The sequence below is a fragment of the Podarcis cretensis genome, assembly GCF_951804945.1.
Source record: "Podarcis cretensis genome assembly, chromosome: 2".
Classification (NCBI taxonomy): domain Eukaryota; kingdom Metazoa; phylum Chordata; class Lepidosauria; order Squamata; family Lacertidae; genus Podarcis; species Podarcis cretensis.
In genome coordinates this window covers 81,434,126-81,455,112 of record NC_137171.1, presented here as the reverse complement: position 1 = coordinate 81,455,112, position 20,987 = coordinate 81,434,126, and the positions used below count along the sequence as shown (strand labels likewise).

Sequence of the window (20,987 nt, the reverse complement as noted above, 5' to 3'; positions counted from 1 at the left end):
TGCAAGATGATCTTAATCTCAGTATGTACATGTGTGTATATGAGACAAAGCTGGGTAGTGTGCTCATCTAATATGTCAATTAACACTGCTTCTTTACAATGCTGTTTTGCTGCTGGTTGGCTAATGCAACCTAACACTTCCTCACACCTATTGAGATGCTTGAAGTACTGAATAGTTGCTGAGATTCAATCCTTGAAAAAAGAACTTACTTTTTCATGGGTTCGTTTTTTCAAAAGAACCTAAGAATTCACAAAAGTTTGGAGCACAATTATTTTTAAAGGAAGGTGCGAGTGTTCATTCGAACAAATCACTAATAGATATAACTATAGCACACATCACAGTCTCCATGGCAGCAGAAATAAGATTATAGCACATTGGCTCATCATAAATAATGTCATTTCAATACAGCTTTGAACTTTTTTGCTTCAAATTGGTATTTTTAGGAATTAGAATTCAAATATTTTTCAAAAAATTAAAAAAGCATTCATTTTAGATTCACCTACCAAACAATATTAGAGACTGTTTCACTTTATGTTAGATATTGGTTTTATCATCTTGCTGTGAATAGATTAGTTCAACATTAGGTATCCAAGTTTCAGGATGTATGTGAGATAATTGTTTCCACAGCCAAGCTACATTACATTACTATATACTGGGTATATGTAGACACCATGTTTCTAATCCTCCAAATCATGGTTTGATGAATCAGTAACATGACATCTGACTGTTACTATGTGTAATTTATTACCACTGCTGGTGCCTATAGGTATATCACATTTATCTTTAAAAGTTTGTCATGTAAAATATTTAAACTGCTTTGTAAACTTGGAAAGAGAAATGGAAAGAGAAACATGGGAGTTTTGTGGAAGCAAGAAGGTTTGGATGGCAGCAGATATACTTTTTCCTTGAGTCATTTAGGGTTTCTTCAGAATCAGAATTATGTACATGAAGGATGGGATTTCACCAGCCTAGACTGGAAATAAAGAAAACTTGAATCCTTCCTATCAGCTTTTTTAGGAGGGTAATTGGGGTCCTGGATAGGAAATCTGTAAATCCCAAACCAATCATGGTGTTGCTTATTAAAGTGGAGCCAATTATGATTGTGCATAATTGTGATATATTATGAGTAATATATCCCTGATATCTGTGTCATCTTTAGGTTATCCATATTTCCTTTTCTATTCTTCTCCCCTCTGTCAATTCCAGTGGATTTGCATAAAGACATGATCACCAATATTTAAATTTTTTTGGATGAAAAATTTGTTTACAGTGCCATTTCGAAAGCTGCACCTAACTGGTGAAATGCATATCATTTCTTAAACCATTTTTGAAGCAAAAAAAGTTCTTCAGGAGAAGCAGCTGGGTGAAAACCAGATAGTTGTGTGGTTGTAGAAATGTTGTGCGATGATGTAAACAAAAGCAAAAGTGGGAAGTAGTACGGCTTTGTTGGTGCGTGCAGCTGATTCTTATCTTTCTGTGGCATCTTAGGATCCTCGACAAACAGCCTTGTAGCATATCCAGACCCTCTACCACAAACAACGCTGCAAGTACAAGTACAAGCCAACAACAGCAACAACAAGAAAGGAACTTTCACAGATGATCTCCACAAACTGGTGGATCAATGGACAAGCAAAACCGTGGGAGCTGTGCAGGCGAAACCATCCTTAAATCAACTTAAGCAGAACCAAAAGCGGCAAGACATGGAGCCAAAGGCTAACCCCATGCAGACACAGAATGAGACGTGTGGAGTAAGTGGCGCTCCTTGAAGAGCGTTACCTTTTACTTTGTGTCTGAAAGAGATTGCAGAGCTGGTGTTTGGAGGACATAAGCTTAAGGAGCATATTCCATATAAATATCCATTTCACTTCATTAACTATTAAAAATAGCTTAAGAATTTTTATCTACTTGGACTTCATCTTGACACTGTTTGGTTCAGTATATAACTTTTTACAAATGGAGAATTGTGACAAAATGAAGAATATGAATGGAGAATAGTTGATACACAGCAATACATTTACTGGTAATCAAATGTTGCTTTGTCTTAAAACAAATTTAAACAATGGTTGCTGAAGTTTTTTTTTATTTAATTCCTTTTCCAACTGTGTCATTAATCTACCAGTTGTTGGTTTGCTGGAATAGCTTGCTGGTAGCAGTTTGTAGGCTGTTCTTCTGCAAGAGACTGTGCTAGTACTTTTGCCTTTTAAGGGGGAGCACGGCAACTGGTACTGCGGTCTTATGGAGGTCTATTCAGAAGTTAAGTCCCGTTGAGAGCAGTCTCACAGCAAAATCCTAGGCATGTCTGCTCGGACATGAAACCCATTGAGTTCAATGGGACTTACTCCCAAGTAATTGGGTATAGGATTGCAGCTTTAGTGTTCTTTTTTACATTTCATTGATAATACTTCGTAGAACCCTAATTTAATGATGTGAATGTGGTTTAAAGTGAAAGATGGACACACTGTCATCTCCTCACCACACCACTTTCATCACTGCCACCCATTCCAATGCTACAACTGATAATTCCCAACCGCCACATGTTTCTAACTGCATGTTGTTGTTGTTAAAAAGGCTAGTACTAAATCATAACACCAGTGCTCCACACCCCTATAGTGTACACACACAGATACTGCAATCAAGGAATGTCCCCATTCCCTTTTTTTAGGTAAATTTGGTGAATCCACTCTATTTGAAGAGACTGGGGCAAGCCCTCTTCACAGACATCTCTCTCTCTCTCTCTCGCTCTCTCTCTCTCTCTCTGTGTGTGTGTGTGTGTGTGACTGTTTATGCACACTTCAAGTCCCAAATAACACATTGGAACCGCTGAACTAGAGCACATATCATTAGAGGAGATGAATGCAGACCAGGAACTTAATAGGCTGTGTGTTGAATCCAGTCTGCCCTTCTGTTTGTGAAAGGGCTTTTGATCAAGCAGATGCTTCCACTGATAGAAGAGAAAGGGAGATTATTTTTTGCAAATACATTTCTCCCCTCGGTGGCTCCCTGCACCCACCAAAAATTATTCCAGAGGGTTGCAGGGACTGACAGAATGACATGGAAGATACCAGGGGGCTACAGACTGGGAAAGGAGGGGTGACACAGAGAATGAATCAATGAAAGGAGTTCTTCTATTCACAAAGGAATACAACCCTTATCGGACAGAGGCAGTATCTGGCAAATGCAATTTACAAAACTGCAGGTGGCATGCTTAGGTTACATACATTTCTTGGCCTTCCCTGACAAATTGCTGCTGTTTAGAGCTGGAAATCTGTAACCATAAAACATAGTGATGGGAAATACAAATACATACCTAAATCCAGCAGATGGAAATCAAAGAACTTGTGTGTGTGTGTGTGTGTGTCAGATTTATGCCGGAGTCAAAACTCAGAAGCCTGGCTCACACATCATGTTCCCAGAGAGGAGGCCACAGCCGATTTTCTCCTCCCTGATCCCTTTTGCTGCTACACTAAGCTGAGCCAAGTTCAGCTTAGCGTGTCATACGGGCCAAGGCACCAGGTGAAGCTGTACAAGCAGATGGTGGGGGAACCCTTAGAGCAGATTTGGGGTTGGAGGATTGCCGGTGGCACACAGGAAAATGAGAGGGAGGGGAAGTTTTGCTCCGTGAACAGTTGTTGTTCTGTGCACCCAACGGGTTAAGTGGATACAGCGCCTAGCATTTTCAGGAAGAGAGTTCGAACATGAATTTGGTTTTGAATGACATGCGAAGCCAAGCTTTGACTTCAAGCAGTGCAGCACAGCAGCAGGAGCAAAGCAGCTGTGAGCTAGTCTGTGGTAAGACAGTGCACCCATGCATGGTTTGGCTTAGCGTGATATGTGAACCCGGCCAGAAAGGTAACACGAGAAAACCAAGAAGCGAGAAGGGAATGAGTAAGAGGAAGAGCTATGTGCTCTTATCAGTTATTCAATATTGATGGAAAATACCATCTTTTTTAAAAAACAACAACATCATTAATGTTTGAGCTGGCTTTCTCTAATAGAGTTTTTTTTAAAAAAATTAAATGCTTCATTTTAGCGGTAGCAGTTTTCCTATGAAAATGACACTTTAAATTTGTTTTAAAAATTAACAGATCATATCGTTAAGGGAGAATAGCAAAAATAAAGGAACTTGCTACAAGGAGGCTGTCTTAGCAAGGTGGAAAGTTCTCACAATCTCAGGTCTTGTTTCTTAAGAGGGCTTTTGGCCTTGTTAGCTGCAAATGGTTACAAGCTGTGGTGTCTGTCTACAAGAACATGCTTCCTATATACCTTCGGTAACGGAGATCCGTTTGATTGCATGTCGGCACTCACTGAAATATTTTCTCAAACACTTGCACAGCTTCCATTACTTGAGGAAATAGCATGTGATGTAATTATACTTGTGTTGCCGCACTAGAGCACCAAGACATGCTACAGGGTTAATCAAGGCAAGAAGCACGATGGAAATATAAAGCGGTCTTGAAGCAGTGAAGCCTCCTTGCCCAGCAACCTCTATATATTTTTCTCTCTCTCCCCTTTCCAGTGATACAAATAAATGCAGGAAGTAGGCTTGCACTTCCCTAATTGTCTGTCCAGTTGGGAACAGCAGTTGCAGTGGAGCAAACATACCAGGTTTGCTCAGCTGCGGCAGTCAGGGCTTTGATAAAGCTGGTGCTAAGCTTCTGCAAATAATGTGTTCATACTTTTGTATCTAGTCCGAAGAGAAGAAAAGGGCTGAGGAGCACTGCATTGGAAGAAGAATACGTAACTTCTTCTGCCATATTTTGTACATTCTTACTATATACATTCGTACGTGATGGTTCTATGGGCAAGTCTCTACAGATAATGAGAGTTGCATGCATACTGTTTAAGTACAGATTTCCTATTTGTCCCTCTCTTTGCCCTGCTATACAGAGTACTCACCCTGTGATATTTTTTATTCAACCAATGGTACTGTTTCTTTTCAGCATCATTCTTTCTCTAAGACAAATCTTTGTATATTTTTTTTGGGGGGGGGGGTGAATGGTGGTTCTTCTTGGATCAGTTGCATAAAAGCTTATAAGAATTTGCTTGTCCTGTTTTATTTGCTTATCAAAAGCACAATAGACAGTGCAACCCACATCTCTACTTTTTCTTTCTTGGATAAAAAAGAACTCACTTCTCTTTACTTCTGTTGCAGTAAGAACTCCTACAATAAAGTACATCAAATAAATTTGGCAATGAAGCACGAATGGCCAGCACAGATTTGTTCATTTGTTTTCAAAGCCACTGATAGGCAAGGGTGGCCATGCTAGCTGTTAGTTTTTTAAAAACATCATGAAATGTGCATGGAATATAATTTTCAAACAGTAAGGGAGATAAGTAGTATGTATTGGTGGCAGCCCATCATCTACGAGCTTTTCATTAATGCTACTGTAACCCATGTTCAACAACTTCAGTGGTTGCGAGAGCTACGGGCTAAAAATAGCATCTTGAGCTGTACTGCATATAGAATTCCTTGAACTGGAAGAAATTATCTTAACAGGAGGTTGTACAAAACAATATGTGTTTTCTTTTGCATGATAATAAATGTGTCAGACCAGGGCTCCAAAGGGATGAAGATGGGGTAGGGGGGAAAGCTGTGAGACGGGAAGAAAATGCTGAAGGAACCTTAAGAGTGCAGTTCGTGTTTCAGTGGCTGGTAGGTGATATGTTAAACAAACTGGAAACAGCAGAATTTTACATCTGTTTGAGCTTGATGCTAGCTGGCAAGGAAGCAAGAATTATTGTGTGGGTGAAGAATGGAGAATTAAAAATAGGAGGGGGTAAAGTCCTCAGTGTTTCGTATCTATTGCCTTGCCTTGGATAAGTTTGAGTAGCATTTGCAATTCACCATTATCTTCCCTAATATAGGAAAGAGAATATAGCAACCTGTCAGAAATACTAGAAGGAATCCAGATAAAGAGGTCGTGTAGAGCCGTGAGAGGTCGTGTAGAGGTCGTGAGGATTAGTTCTGTTAAAACAAGGCTTGATCCCTGTTCACATATCACAACTGGTGGTCCCTGTTGTGGCTGTACATCTTCATTTGTAACAAAAGACACATCCAGTCAATTCTATAGGGCACATGAGTATTGTGGACAGAAGTGTGCATGCAGGTACGCATCTAAATCCACATTACAAACATGCTATGAAGTTGCCTTAGTGGTAGAGTCATGAGTGAAATGGAGAAAAACTGGGAATTCAAGCTAAAAGGAATGGTTAGCATAGGCAGAGTTTTCTTGCTGGATTTGGACAATGGTAATTTAATCTAGGACGCAGGTGGCGCTGTGGGTTAAAGCCTCAGCGCCTAGGACTTGCTGATCGAAAGGTCGGCGGTTCGAATCCCTGCGGCGGGGTGCGCTCCCGCTGCTCGGTCCCAGCGCCTGCCAACCTAGCAGTTCGAAAGCACCTCCGGGTGCAAGTAGATAAATAGGGACCGCTTACCAGCGGGAAGGTAAACGGCGTTTCCGTGTGCGGCTCTGGCTCTGGCCAGAGCAGCGATGTCACGCTGGCCACGTGACCCGGAAGTGTCTCCGGACAGCGCTGGCCCCTGGCCTCTTAAGTGAGATGGGCGCACAACCCCAGAGTCTGTCAAGACTGGCCCGTACGGGCAGGGGTACCTTTTCCTTTACCTTTAATTTAATCTAAGGTGATATTGGACATAATCCACTGGAAGATCAGTGTGCTTATGCTCCACTGATTTCAACAAGATTTGAGCAGACATGCAGCACAATTCCAGAAGTAAGTCGCTGTGATTTTAATGGAAATTTACAAGTGAGCGTTCATAGGATTGCAGCCTTGACTTATACAGAACTCTACTAACTTGTAAGAAGGGGAAAGTGGTTTTTGAAAGAAACATGAAGAAAGAAAAGATGAATGTTCAAACAAGTAAAGACTTGAGTGTGATTCATATTAGCATTAAAAAAAATATGGAGACCTTAATAGGGAGAAACAATTTTCTTATTCTCTCTGGAAAGCAGAATCATGGCTGTGGTTGCCATGGAGTATGTATGACAAAGGCCCAAAATGAACTTACACACTGTTTCAATATGAGAATATGGCAAGATGTTGATAGAAAGCTAAAATGTTCAATTACAAGCATCATTTTCCTTTGGGAATTTTGGAGCTTATTAAAAGAAATTAAAAGAGCTCAAATAAAATGCATACCTTTAATTACAAAAGGCAGGGAGGGGAAGCACAAAAGGGGGTCAACATTAATGGATGTTGGAGGGGAAGCGAATGTAGAAATCAAAACAGTAAAACTGACAAAGCAAATGTAAAACTGAAATTTGAAGAGCAAATTGTTAAAAATTATGACAACTAACACTAAAAATCCCATTCAGCCTATGGACCAATTAGCACATCACATTAGTCACATGTTTTGTCATTTGTGTGCAAGATTTTTCATTCAATAGCCAGCCTGGTGGACTTGATCAAGATTGTGAGCTGGCCTTGCAGGTTAGGAGTACTTTAACCCTTTCTCCCTTGCTGTGGCCTTGACCTGTTTCAGGCCACCCGCCACAACTGTTGTTTGTTTTGAGGGGAGAAAGCGGTCACAATATTAAAAAGCTCTCACAGTGCTGAAAGAGTTATCTAAACAGAAAGGTGTTGATTATTGTAACTGCCAGATTAATATATGCCAAATATCAGAAGAATCCACAAATGCCCAAACGGTATGCGAAACTATGGGGGTATGGCTCTCTTATATAAATAAGCATGGATGCTCTGGGTTCAATTTGGGAGCATATAATGAAAATCAGTTTGAAAAGGCTTTGCATTATATGGTAGTAAAATAGTTTCCACTGCTTCTATTGGTGAGGGAGCTGTGTGTATATGTGCCGGGAGGGTTGAAGTGCATACTGGGCTGGCTATTTGCAAATAAAATATCAATGCAAAAGGCAAACATGCAACCAACGTAATGTGTAGTTTGGCTCATCCAAAGATCTCCAAAAGGATGTCTTCAAGCTGGTTGACTGAACAGCAAAGTGACAGATGAGCAATAAGTATTGAGAGAAGAGAATCCTAAATAAGCAGTATCCACCCAGGGACTGGCCTTAGCAGAAAGCTCATGAGTATACACAGTGCCATTTGGATTTTCTGAGCACATTATTGTTGTTTATAAAACTGCCAGTAAGTTTCCCATCCAAATGCAGCAAGCCTTTATGGAAACATAGTGATAAAGATGAGCCGTAGCTAAGCAGCTGGCAGGTGCCAGCCCCAGCTTCCCTTTCGTATTCCTAGCTGGCTTTCCTCCATCTTTCTAATTTTGCCTTTCCCCCTGTTAGGTACCCTGCCTCTTCTTCCTTGTCCCATCCTCTCACTTCCTTGTCTTTTTCTGCTGCATCACCTGCTCCCCTTTAGTCAAGCCTCAGGCCTCTGCTGTCTTCCTCTTTCCTCTTTTTTTAGGCCCTCAAACAAGGCTTTGCCTCAGACCACCTAACTAGGCCAATACATTCCCCACATATTAGACTATAACTCTCTCTCTCTCTCTATATATATATATAGTTGTTCAGGAATGCATGTGAACTTCCATTATAAGGTAGCCTGTAAGTAGTACAAATAAATGAATGAAGGTTTGTGGTAGGTGGTTATAAAAAAAACACCCCACTAGGAATCAATGAATTTAAAAGTTGCACAACTGTAAATATTTTTACATACAAATTAGTAATTTATTTGAAATTAGTTTTCAAATACAGTGGTACCTCAGGTTACATACGCTCCAGGTTACATACGCTTCAGGTCACAGACTCCGCTAACCCAGAAATAGTACTTCAGGTTAAGGACTTTGCTTCAGGATGAGAACAGAAATCGTGTTCCGGCGGCGCGGCAGCAGCAGGAGGCCCCATTAGCTAAAGTGGTGCTTCAGGTTAAGAACGGTTTCAGGTTAAGAACAGACCTCTGGCACAAATTAAATACGTAACCCGAGGTACCACTGTATAGGTATGCATTTAGGTTGTATTTAGGACTCAGGGCCAGCAGACTATCTGGAAACCTCTAGGATAGATAGGATAGGATAGGCAATTTCGACAAATGATGGAAGCTGGAGCTATTAGGAGAGAAAAAGCACAATATTATTTCCTTCTCAGTAGTATTTAATTAGTCTTCTAGCCTTCAAGTTAATGAGCTGATATTAACCACTGTAGGGCATGAAAGCTAGAACTGTACTTTAAAAATGCCTAAATAGGGAAGTTTGAACCAAATTCATCCTGCAAAACAATGTTATCTAACCACAGATGGCCTGAGCAAAGTAAAAAATAGTACCTGATTTTTTTCTTTTTCTTTTTTAAGGTTCTATGATAGAGTGCTCCCTTTCATGGCACATACCTCTTGTACTTTGTAATACTCCTGCCAATTGCTGCTAAGAGAAGCTATCAACATTCTGCAAATCTGTTGCCCACGTACAACTGCTCATTCCATGAAGAACTAATTCTTGGCTAAATGGGCTACCGGTGAATAGAGTCTCTTAAGATTGTTAGAAAAGCCTCTCATCTCCCTTGTATCATTTAAAGGAAATAAATATTTTGAAGTTGTCATTCTTGGAGTCAAAATGGGTAGCTGACATACAATCCTACACATTTCTAAGAAGTTAGTCCCACTGAGTTCAATGGAGCTTAGTTTTGGGTAAGGAGTAGGAACCCTGTTTAGTAGATATGCCTAGGATGGTACTATTGTCTTTTTCAGTCTAGATATTGCAAGCAAAACTCCCTCAAAATGCTTTCTCCCTATTAACAAGTTTTCACTTCAGTTCATGCACATTTTCTGCCTTAAAAATTCTCACTCCATCTCCTGGGTATAATTACCAATTTGACCCTGATATTATAGACAAAGGGATTGCCTGAAAGAACCATCATTCAGGAGTAGGTGCTGACTTAATGAAATCACTGCCAGAAGTTGTAAATTATATGTGAAATTAAAACCTGCTAACCAAATCCATGGGGGAACCAGACAGATCTCTTGTACAATAATTGCTTTTGTGGCATTTGGACTATATTTAAGCTCATAATTCTCAGGAAGTCAGCTGTTCTCAGTGTTTAGAAAAGAAAGCCCTTTCTCTCATCCAGTTCTGCATTGTCTAGATATTTTCAGAGCTGTGGAGCTGAGCTATATAGTCCCAAGAGCTCTGTGTGTGTGTTCAAAGAATTCTCTGGAGAGCCAGTGAAAAGATGTTATGGGGTGGCTGAAAGCAGGAAAGGGAGCTAACTAGTACATATATTTTTTCTACCTACACATGAATATATTGTGGACAACAGTTTTGGGTGGGTTTTTTCAGATTTGGCTATATGCAGCTTACAGCCAATACAGCGACACTGTTCTCCAGATTGTGTTGAAAGGAGATAGGTGTGGGACTTTGGTGGGTGTGTGGGTCGCTTGTTATTGTTTTAAGGAAAGCAATGATTGATTATCAGCTCTTATATACTGACGGAGAAATAATGCAGGTATTTTGCAGGCCGCCACATTGCCTAAATTTCATGTGGAATGTAGACAGTTCAGAGGATTCCCCCTGAAGTCATTATGTCTATGAAAACCTAGAGGGTGTGTGTGTGTATTAAAGCAAATGGCCAAGTTTCTGCGTTTATTACCCCATTCACAATCTACAATCTCCTCCACTGGGGGGCACAGAACCAGGACGTCCCCTCAGAACAGAGTAGCCGAATGTGATGCAACTGTTGAGTTTGAAATGATAAACTGCCATAAAGCGATGATGTCTCACTGCTCAGCTAGGAGGGTACAAGCGTAATAGCTGTTGCTTTTTATGTTTGTTTTTGTAGGTTAATTCAGTCAGAACAGGAGTGGGGGAAAAGACAATTGTTCCAGTCTCTTGCCCAGTGCCAGCTGCATTAACTCCTGGAGTTTCACCATCCCTGCCAGTGCCTATGCCAGGTACTACCCTTTCTGGCACAGTAAAACCTTATGTGATGCCTCTTTGTCAATATGGAGGAGTTTTTCCTACATCCATTTTTGGAGTGCAGTGGTTGGGCCCAGCTACACAGCCTGGGATTGTAGGAGGCCAGAGCATTGCGCCATTCCCACCTCTGGGCAAAAACGGCTTGCAGCTGTTTCCAGTGCCGCTGCAGCAACCTGTGGTCAGCCCGCCAGGCTCTAACATGAGAATAACCTAGCTTGGCCGCCTTTCGATAGCTGACGGTGCTCTCCCACATCGCCAGGGCGGCGCGTTTGAGCCTATGCACGGGGTGTGTTGACCTGCCGGCATTCGGTTCAGGCCTGCTAGCGTGCACACCATCCAAACACTGAATCAAGCAATCACTGTGAAATGTTTTCACACCGATTCGTTTGTGGTTATGGCAATATTTGCTTCTCCTTCCTTGCCGAAGATCACTTTATTTTGTGCTCTGGTGTTTGAAACCGCAGACTTCAGCGTTAATGTACTTGAATTGATGGTTAAGACAACTGTATTAATCCTGCAGGAGTATTAGTGCCTTGAATTCAAGCTTTTCAGTTCTCGCTGGAAAGATGTAAATAATAAGAATAATTGAAAAGTGTATTTTATTTACAATCTGCTTGTGTGAGGTTAATTTTTTTTTAATTTGCAAATATATATATAAATATAAATATATTGGAAAAAATGTTGAAGGTTTACATTTGAAACTCTTGCCCAGTTTTGTTCCATTTTTCTCCTGTAAATGCTTTTATTTTAACTGGTGGTTAAAGGGTGAGTTTAAAAAAGAAAAAGGGTGGCTTAAATGTTTACAGAGTGAGTTACTGACGGAAGACTTTTCATTTTAATGAAGAGTAATAACATGAGTAGCTTTCTTTTGCAATAGGAGCATTTACAAGAGCTTGAACTTAAGTTGTATATATGTGTGCAGGTAATAGCTTTGGGCAGTGCAATTCACTTTGTTATGCAATCTTTCTGGAAAAGCTGTTGCAAGTGAAAACTTCTGTTTTAATATGAAATAGCAAATTTGGCAAGCAGTTTAAGATGCTTTTCTCTCCCTCCCCCTTTTCTCTCCTTCCCTCCCTCTCTTTCTCATTTAGCTGCAAAAGCAAAAAACAAAAAATATTCTGAACAAATTATGTAATTTAAATTCAATCCATGCATGTTTCATTTGTGAAATAAACTAATCCAAATATTGGTTATAGGAGAGCCCATCCCAAAGTTACTATTTAAAAAAACATATGTAAGTACAGAACTTTACTTGCATGCCATTGCCTTTATTCCAACAGCAGTCGTAGTTCAGAACCATATTTGAAGTGCTTACAGTATTTTCACTGAAGTGGAATTAAATGTGAAGCTTTCTTTATTATTATCCACCCTACTTATTTAGTAGTGTTGGTGTTTGACCACATTTGAATTTATTTTGTCATATTTCACTCCGTTTGCACTGTAGATAGAATGGGCACCTCTTTCTTTTTTTGACTTGTACTTTCTTTCATTGGGTTTACTTAACTGTACATAGACTTTGCACCTTCACCTCTCAGTACAAAGGCACAAGGTAACTACTAAGATTGATTTGAGGATTGGTAAGTCTCTATTTACTTGAAATTAAAAAAAAAAACCTAGGACAAGCATAATGGCACACATTTTAAAATAAAAAGCATTGCAACAGAAAAGTTGAAGGCACACTGCACTCACATTCTCTCTTTATGGCAATGACATTTTTGAACTACCTGCTGAAGAGTCGGAGCTGTTTTGCGCTGCCGATCTGTGAATTGTATAGTTCTATTGTACTTTGAACATTAAGAACTGTCTGAAACATTTTGTTGGTTCCATTTAGTTTATATTATTCCATCAATTCGGTTAGAATTGAATTTTGTAGAACATGGTGCAGAGTCATCTGCCTGGGCAAAATACATGCTGTAGTAAGAGATTTCTGCTCTCTGTAACATGTATATTTCATTTGTTTGAGACTTTATTTTAGATTCATGTCTGTATGCTTTATGAGCAAAATATGGAAAATCTTGTTCTCACTATTCCTACCCCCTTGGCTTGCACTGAAACCTTCGGTTTGTTGGTATTGCCTGTTGTATAGCTGTGCCCCTTGTAAGCTGACAAGTCAGTGGCACTAACTCCTCACTCCCAAGAGATTGTATATATTCAAGAGAAGACAAAATAAAACATTTTTGTGCTTGAAAAATTTGTGGAAAACCCAGTGTGTTGCTAAAATTCTAAAAATATCACAAGATAGCACTGCTCTTTAATTCCATTCCCTGCAGCTTCAGACACTGACTTAAGGAATCATCTGTGACCAGATATCCTTAACTGGGAGGACTAAAAATACTTCTCTGTGTCCCCTTGCTGTCTCCACCAAGTCCAATGAGTAAATACTTCAATGGGTGCCCTTGGCAGATCTCATGTTTTTTGCCACATTGTCCTCAATGAATTGGACTTTTTTGTTGTTATTTTTAGTCGAAAAATTTAGTGCACCATTCTGTTGGTCCATTTCACACCCATGAATCTTATGGTAAAGGATGGGGAGGAAATCTAAATAAATAAACAGCAATCAGCTTGCTTGATAATTCTAGGTACAGAACTTTGAGTATATGCTATTGTATATGTTTGGGGTGGAATAAACTGTCAACTTGGGAAAGGAATGGGTAAACGGTAACAGTGGTGGCAAGATTCATGACACAAAAATTCCAACACAATAAAAGTATATTGGACTGAAGAAATCACTGTAGGTTCAGACACTGACTACAATTCAGCATCTTATCTAAATTTCTTGGTAGTGTTGCTTCTTGTATCTATTTAATAGCAAAGGAGCAGCCTTGACTGGGCTCATGATCACTGAGTAAAATAGACTCAGTTACTATGAATGAGGATGTCATTCATGCTCAAAGTCCTAATCCTGCCTTCTGCAGCTGGTACTTTTGAGCCCAGTGAGTCTTGCTTGATGTTAAGAAATTGAGCTCATTCTCATTTAAAGTGAGAAGGACTTCTGCCCATATTAATGTAACCTGAATCCTGTTACATTTTGCCGATAGGAGAGGTGGCTTACGGGATGTGTAGTTCTGTATAGCCTGAACCACCAGAGATCTGGAAGACAGCCCTTGAATTGTATCTTAGAATTCTAAATGTATTTGCTTCCCCAGGCCACAATTTCTTTTTCTTTTTTTAAAGTATGTTATGATTTGCCCTTTCACGTAGATGGATGAATGAATATGGCATGGAGCTCAGCAAGAGATCATGGACAGGGTATATGGGCCATAGCATTCTTCTACAGTATATTTCAGTTGTGTACTTAAGTAAAAATCAAGAGTTTGAATTCAATCCTAAAGGGAGTCAGTAGAAGTGCATTGATGTGTTCCAAGCAAAAGAACCTGTGTCTGAACACTCATAAATGATAGCTTCAGATAGCATATATTAGTAATTCCAGTCTTGAACTGATGGTGGTAATGAACTTCATGTCTGAATCTAAAATAAGGGATCGCTGCTTTATTACTTGAAGAAGATCACTACAGCACTGACACAATTCCAGAGCATCTGTGATGAATGTCCCTCTGCCCTTCCAGAGCAGAAGATTTGTCAGCTATTACTTCTTTAGTTTTTTGCCTCATGCTGAATTCTACTGCTATCAAGTTACTGGTATCCATTCTCCCTCCATCACCAAATACCAAATAAGCAGTCAGTTGGACAGATTAGGCCCTGCAGCCAGCATAATATTTCATTCTCATCTTTCTCATGATGTTGTCCCACTGCCTCTATGCAAATTGAAATGGAGAAGTAACTGGCTGGGATCTCATGGGGAATGCTCTGGGGAGATTTCAAGAAGTTGCTTTCTGAAATGTTGTTGCACTGAACTAAAACACCAAAAGATGCTGCTACCAGTGCTTGTCTCAAAAACAATGGCAACAGAAGGTACAAAAAAATCTGTAATGGGTCATATAATAATAATAATAATAATAATAATAATAATAATAATAATGGTATCAATCTATTAGTTAACAATGGTAGATCCAAGTGGCAAGCAAGAGTGCAGAACTGTAGGTGCAGAAAAAGCCAGACTGGCAGAGGTATTTAAAAAAATCCCTACCCTACACAAAACATAACCAGCCATATCTAGAGGAAGCTGAAAAGTAACAAGTTCCTCTGTCCACAGGTGATGAGGGTCATCTTCAACAGCCTTTTGGGTAAAGGGTGATGAAGATGGGAATGGAAGGATATCTGCCCTGTATGTGTTTTGTTGATGGTGTTTTAGCTTCAGGGCCTAAAAGATTACCAATTTCAGTCCATCCAGTTTCATGTTCTAAAAATGGTGCTGAGTACTGTATGTATATTTTGCCAACCAAATGATTACAAGTGATAGGTTCATGGAGGCCCAATAGTCTTAAGTTAGTCCAAAAACAGTTCACAAGAATTTGGGTAACTTTGCTGTTAGATCACACTAGCAGAATAAGCAGATCCAAATTATGTCTTTCTCGTTTATGAGACAAATATAAATATATAGCATCTTATCAGCTATCCAGCTTGCAGTTCTTCTCAAGGAATCATCAGGAATAAGGTCTTTAATGGCAAAAACTAATAGATAAAGGAATGTTTTCCATTAGGTAAACTTGAGTCACTTGTGACTCAAGATACAACGCAGTGTGAAAGTTTTGTGACACATCTCAGTTTAGCTACTGGATGCAGCTGGTATTTTGTTCCTGGATCGTTAGAGATCATGAAGTTGCAGAAGAACTGACTGTATAGAAAGAGCACAGGCTTCTTGGTGCAGCACTAGATTGTGAAATTTGAAATGGCCACTATTAAATCTTACTTTCAAAACAAACCTGGAACAGTAACACCTGAGCATTCAGGTTTCTACTGAAAGTACACAAATGTCACAGCACATTTCGTGGACCTTTTAAAATGTGGTTGCATATAGGGAAAGTCATACATTATGCTGAGGCCACTTGAATACTAAGGATTTGCAGGATATGAACCATGCATGTGTTTATAAGAAAACAGGAAGAGCCTTACTGGATGAGTCCAAAGGTTCATCTAGTTTAACATCTTATTTCCAGTGACGACGCCAGAAAGTTCACAAGCAGGGAATGAAGACAACAGTGTTTCCAGTTATGTTTTCAGCATCTGGTATTCAGAGGTGTTCTATTCAACCCTCATTTATTTAATTTATTTTAAGTACTGATTGCCTGCCTTCATCTTGTAGTGACAACAATGGAAGCACCGGGTCTCTCTCTCTCTCTCTCTCCTGTGTTTGTGGGTGCAGAGGTGCAAGCTTTTGAATTATATGCAATAAAGTTAGCATTGCTGTGTAGAATTTAGCAATTTGCCCCCTGCTATTACACCAGCCTGATGGATACAAAAATGACATGGTGGATATGCTGAACTTGAATATGGTAAACACATGAGCTGATGGCTGGAAAATTCATAACGCATTGGCTTAGAATGCACAACTGAACAAAGAAAAATTTTGATTTCTTGGAACATTTTGTGCCACTACATTTGTCATTGCATCAATTAGGGGTAAAAAAGAAATGACTTCAGAAGAAAAGCTGTGATTCTGTCAATTATGAAAATTACCTACATGACACAAAAATACTTTGGAAATTTTAACTGGCCTGTATGCCATGTGTTGTCTACGCCAAAAAAATGTGATGTTTTTAAATGTTGCTTTTTAAAAATGCTAGGCATGTTCATTTTTTAACTTACAACTATTTGTTATATCTGTACTGCAAGTAACTAGGCAGGAGTATTTTCTGTCCTGCATGTGCCTAGAATGTCTTAACAATGCTCCATTTTATAGTTAAGAGAGAAATACCAGTAATAATGTTTCCAAGTAGAATTGAAGGTGTGGGAAACTGCAAAAGTAAAAGGGACTTGAATATTAGCTGTTAATGTCTGAATAGGGAACCTTGTATCATCCTCTCTCTTCACCGGATGAGATGTGTGACAATCCATCTCACAACAGGGAACAGGTGTGAGTGCTGCCTATGAATGTTATGTAAGAAAGAGGAGATTGGCTAGAATTCAGAAGAGTTTATGGTGAGGTTTGCTGCTTGAAAAGCCATGTAATACTCAGCACCATCTAGAGATGTCGAGAAAGCAGGTTTGAGGACTGGAGTGGCCAGTTTAGAAGGCTGCAACCCAGTGCTTGTGCACCAGGGCTTGGTGATATCTGGTTTTCAACAATGCAAAATATCACCAGGTAAACATTGTGATATACTGATCACGATGTCAGAACTATGTAGAGGCAAACAGTAGGGCTGGGTGATATATGGGTTTCAACTTCATGATATATCACCAGCTAAACATCGCAGCAAGGGATGCGGGTGGCACTGTGGGTTAAACCACAGAGCCTAGGACTTGCTGATCAGAAGGTCAGTGGTTTGAATCCCCACGACGGGGTGAGCTCCCTTTGCTCGGTCCCTGCTCCTGCCAACCTAGCAGTTTGAAAGCACATTTACCTTACCGGAGGGAAGGTAAATGGCGTTTCCGTGCGCTGCTCTGGTTCGCCAGAAGCGGCTTAGTCATGCTGGCCACATGACCCGGAAGCTGTATGCCGGCTCCCTCGGCCAATAAAGTGACATGAGCGCCGCAACCCCAGAGTCGGTCACGACTGAACCTTAAGGTCAGGGGTCCCTTTACCTTTAAACATCGCAGTACACTGATATATCACAATGTCTGAAATAAGGATGGAGCTATGTAGAGTCATTGGCTGGCTTCATGGTTTTTCCCACATTGTGATTTTTGCATAGCATACACATCATGATTCATGATATATTGCCAGGTCAAAAACCACGAAACTGATATGAACTTCAAACTGGTTTTGGATGACATATTGATATATTGCTCAGCCCTACAGTGCTGTTCTACTTGTGGCAGCCCTTTTGTATGGGTGGTTGCCAGTTTGTTTTTCCCACCCCCAAGATGAACATTTGCCATGACCACAAGAAAGAATGCAGTTGTCACAAACGTCATGCTTAGGAGCACCAGTCACATTTTAGGAAACATGATGGTCATGTAAGTACATGACACCAATAGTTTCAGTTCCCCTTTGGAAGATAAGCCTTGAAATTCCTCCAGTGTAGAAGGCAATTCCCTGTCTGCTAAAATACATAGTGACTAGTGTGTACATGCTTGCCAGTTTGATTATAGAAAATGCATGCTTCAACAATGTAAACTGAGAAAATGTATTTCTCTTTGCTTTAGTTAACTAACAGTGCAATCCTATCTATACATGTCTACTCAAACATCAGTTGCAGTGCAGTCAACAGGACTTCCCAATTAAGTGTGCATACCATTGCACCCTAATAATTTCTAATCTGTGCCTGTAACTTATTCAAGCATGATCTGACAGTGGGAAACTGTGTAGTTTTCTTATGTACTAATCCATGCTTTGACTGGGACTGCATGATGTCAGTGGATTTTGACAACAGCAATTAATGTCCACTGGGCTCTGGGCCCTATATTCTCTGCTGTGTTCAGTCATGAGAAAGGTTAGTTGATACAATCGCATGAAAAAGTTTTAGATCACCTAAATTATTATTCATGTTGATTAAACATCATGCTTGGGCCTTCACACATTGGGTGTTTCCAGACAATATTGTTAGTTTACACACACACACACACACACACACACACACACACACAGCACAATCAATTTGCAATTGTTACTCCTTTTGGAGTGTTGGAGATACTGCATTTCTCCAACACTCCAAAATGCAGTATTTCTTCACCGGGAAGATGTAATTTCCACATCTCCACCTCTCAACAGAAAAGCCATTGCTACTGTGAGTGGCTGGGTGAAGAGTTACAGGATTCTCCTGAGACATCATTTGTCTCAAGGCACACACCCTCTTTTCCCATGTGATTGTGGTTATTTGTGTGATTTCTATCATCTGTATTTCTAGGCTATTGTATGTTTGAAGTGGGTTACAATTAAAAAAACAAACCCCACAATATACACAGTGATATAGCAAAATAATCAAATAATAAGAAGCTAAACAAACAGAAACAGGATTTAAGAGATCCTATTAGTCTCATTATTGTATTTAAAGTTGTTTGGAGGCTGAGCAGCAGCTGAGTGTGTTTGTCAAGCTCACATATGACTACCTCAAACAGGAGCCCTAGGTACCTCTGCTATGTCTTCTCCTCCGACACACAAACACACTTAAACAAGAATATAATATTGTGTTACTGGTATTGGGCTGGGTTTAATTCAAGTATAGCGCTAAGGATATTCCTTATCTTATAGAAAGGCAGGCATGGAAGGTGCAACAGCCCTCCAAATTTGTTGTACAATAACCCCCATCATCCCTGACCATTGACTATACTGACTGGGGTGCAGGTGGGAGCTGGAATCCAGCAGCATATGAAGGAGAAGAGTTCCCCATCTCCACCACCACCTATTAAAAATGGCTTTCCTGATCCTTGATTTCTTAATTATTTCCTTGTACAACAGGGGCCAATGAAATGAGATCCTTCCCACCCCCAATCTCACCATTTATGTTGGTGGTCTTGCTTAACACTTCCCATAAAAGGATGAGCTTTGTCCAGGGAGGAACTGGCCTGGTCGAAACATCAGCACTGCTAAGCCCATTGCTTCTATGTGCCTTATTAAGGAAGACGGAGCTATTCGGACATTGTGGTGCTTCTTAAGAATTCTATGGCTTTTTATGTAGGATTTTCTGGCCCATGGAGCAGCTCGTGCATGGCTTCTCTTTATTTTATTGTTTTCATTTTTAAAAATAATAATCTGTTTTTCTCTTTGTACATTGCGTCATATACATTAATTGTGGCTGCTTTCCGTCTTTTTCATCTATCCATCTTTTGGGTTCCATATGGATAGAAAATGCAGCTCAGATTGTCTAATGACTGTTGTGCCCAAATTGAATGGTTTGGCAAGGGTGCCTCTGTTTTGTTGGATTAGATGAAAAATAAAATTAAAGGTAAACCATTGAGCTTTAAGCATGGCACTAGTGTCTGCGATTGTCATGAGTTTGGCTTGCTGTTTCTGTAAGGCACCTGAAATATCCATAGTGCAAGGTTATGCATATAATATGATGTTTAATGTGTTTGGGCCTCTAATTCTAATCATACATGATTTTGATATTTTTATTTTTATTTTAGATTCTGAGGAAGAGGACACCCACAAGTGACGCGTGTCCAAGCTTGGATATAGGGTCAACATCAAGATCTTACTTCAACTAAGGAAGGGGAAGAAAAGCTGGGAATTGATGTCACATGTGAGAAACTCTGTACTATTCTTATCCATTAAATTCAATTTTGTAACTTCTTTCTAAACCTTTTTTTATTTATAGTTGGAAATTCAAACATTATGCAAAAATAAATAAACTATAATTATTTTGAGGAAAAGGCTTGATCCATTTTTGAGTGGGAATTTCCCCCCCTTATGGTATAAGATTTAATTCCCATGAAAACCCATGCAATTATTTTATTTTGCCAAATCAGCCACATTCAAATTCTACTTTAGCTGACAAACTCTCTTGTTCCTTTTAGGATACAAATGATATTCCACTTGGGTGGTATTCAACAAAATTTCACTCAAAAGTAGACCCACTGAAATTAATGAAAATGACTAAGAGAGCGCCATTAATTACAATGGGTCTATTCTGAGTAAACTGAGTTGCATACCATTCCTTGATCCAAATGTCACATTTGGTTAAAATATATTTAAAAGTCAGGTTCATATAGCCATTTTGAGATTGTGGTGATGTGGCAAAGATGCCAAAATTCTGTGTTGTGGTGGGCCTTCTATTTAAACAAGAAAAACAGGAAATAAGGATATAAACTGAAGAAGATTATATTTGCATATGTTGATGTGGTCATGCCTAATCTTCATACTGTGAAATTACCTCTCAGCAAGTGAACTAGTGCTGACAGTTACATGAAAGATGCAGCAACGGGAATTATTCTTCAAAACTGCCTCTGGCTAAAATGGAGGTCTAAATGAGTGCCTGAATATTTAGGGAAGGGTCCTTTTGGACACTAAGCTCACACCTGCATCTGGCAGGCTAGATCAAAAAGTGGGCAACCATCCACAGACCGCATTTGGGTTGTGGGTGGAACTTTC

The 20,987-nt window shown here is 39.8% G+C and overlaps 1 protein-coding gene and 1 long non-coding RNA gene across 4 annotated transcripts in view; one reads left to right on the top strand and one right to left on the bottom strand.

Moving 5' to 3' along the window:
* WNK2 (WNK lysine deficient protein kinase 2) overlaps positions 1–20,269 on the top strand; it is a 111,936-nt gene extending 91,667 nt beyond the window's left edge. For 2 of the 3 annotated variants that reach the window (XM_079964928.1, XM_079964930.1), the window contains 2 exons: positions 1,489–1,748; positions 10,761–13,088. In XM_079964928.1, the coding sequence (XP_079821054.1) occupies positions 1,489–1,748; positions 10,761–11,111 (611 nt within the window). In that variant the 3' untranslated portion in view covers positions 11,112–13,088. Of the gene's footprint in view, positions 1–1,488; positions 1,749–10,760; positions 13,089–20,023 lie in introns of those variants that run through there. The other variant, XM_079964929.1, reaches the window with a different exon arrangement.
* LOC307209717 lies at positions 4,011–8,923 on the bottom strand. Its single transcript, XR_013835712.1, has 2 exons — positions 6,653–8,923; positions 4,011–6,276 (listed from the first exon to the last, which is right to left on the bottom strand). It is a non-coding gene; the product is annotated as an uncharacterized lncRNA (long non-coding RNA).
* Positions 20,270–20,987: the final 718 nt, after the last annotated feature.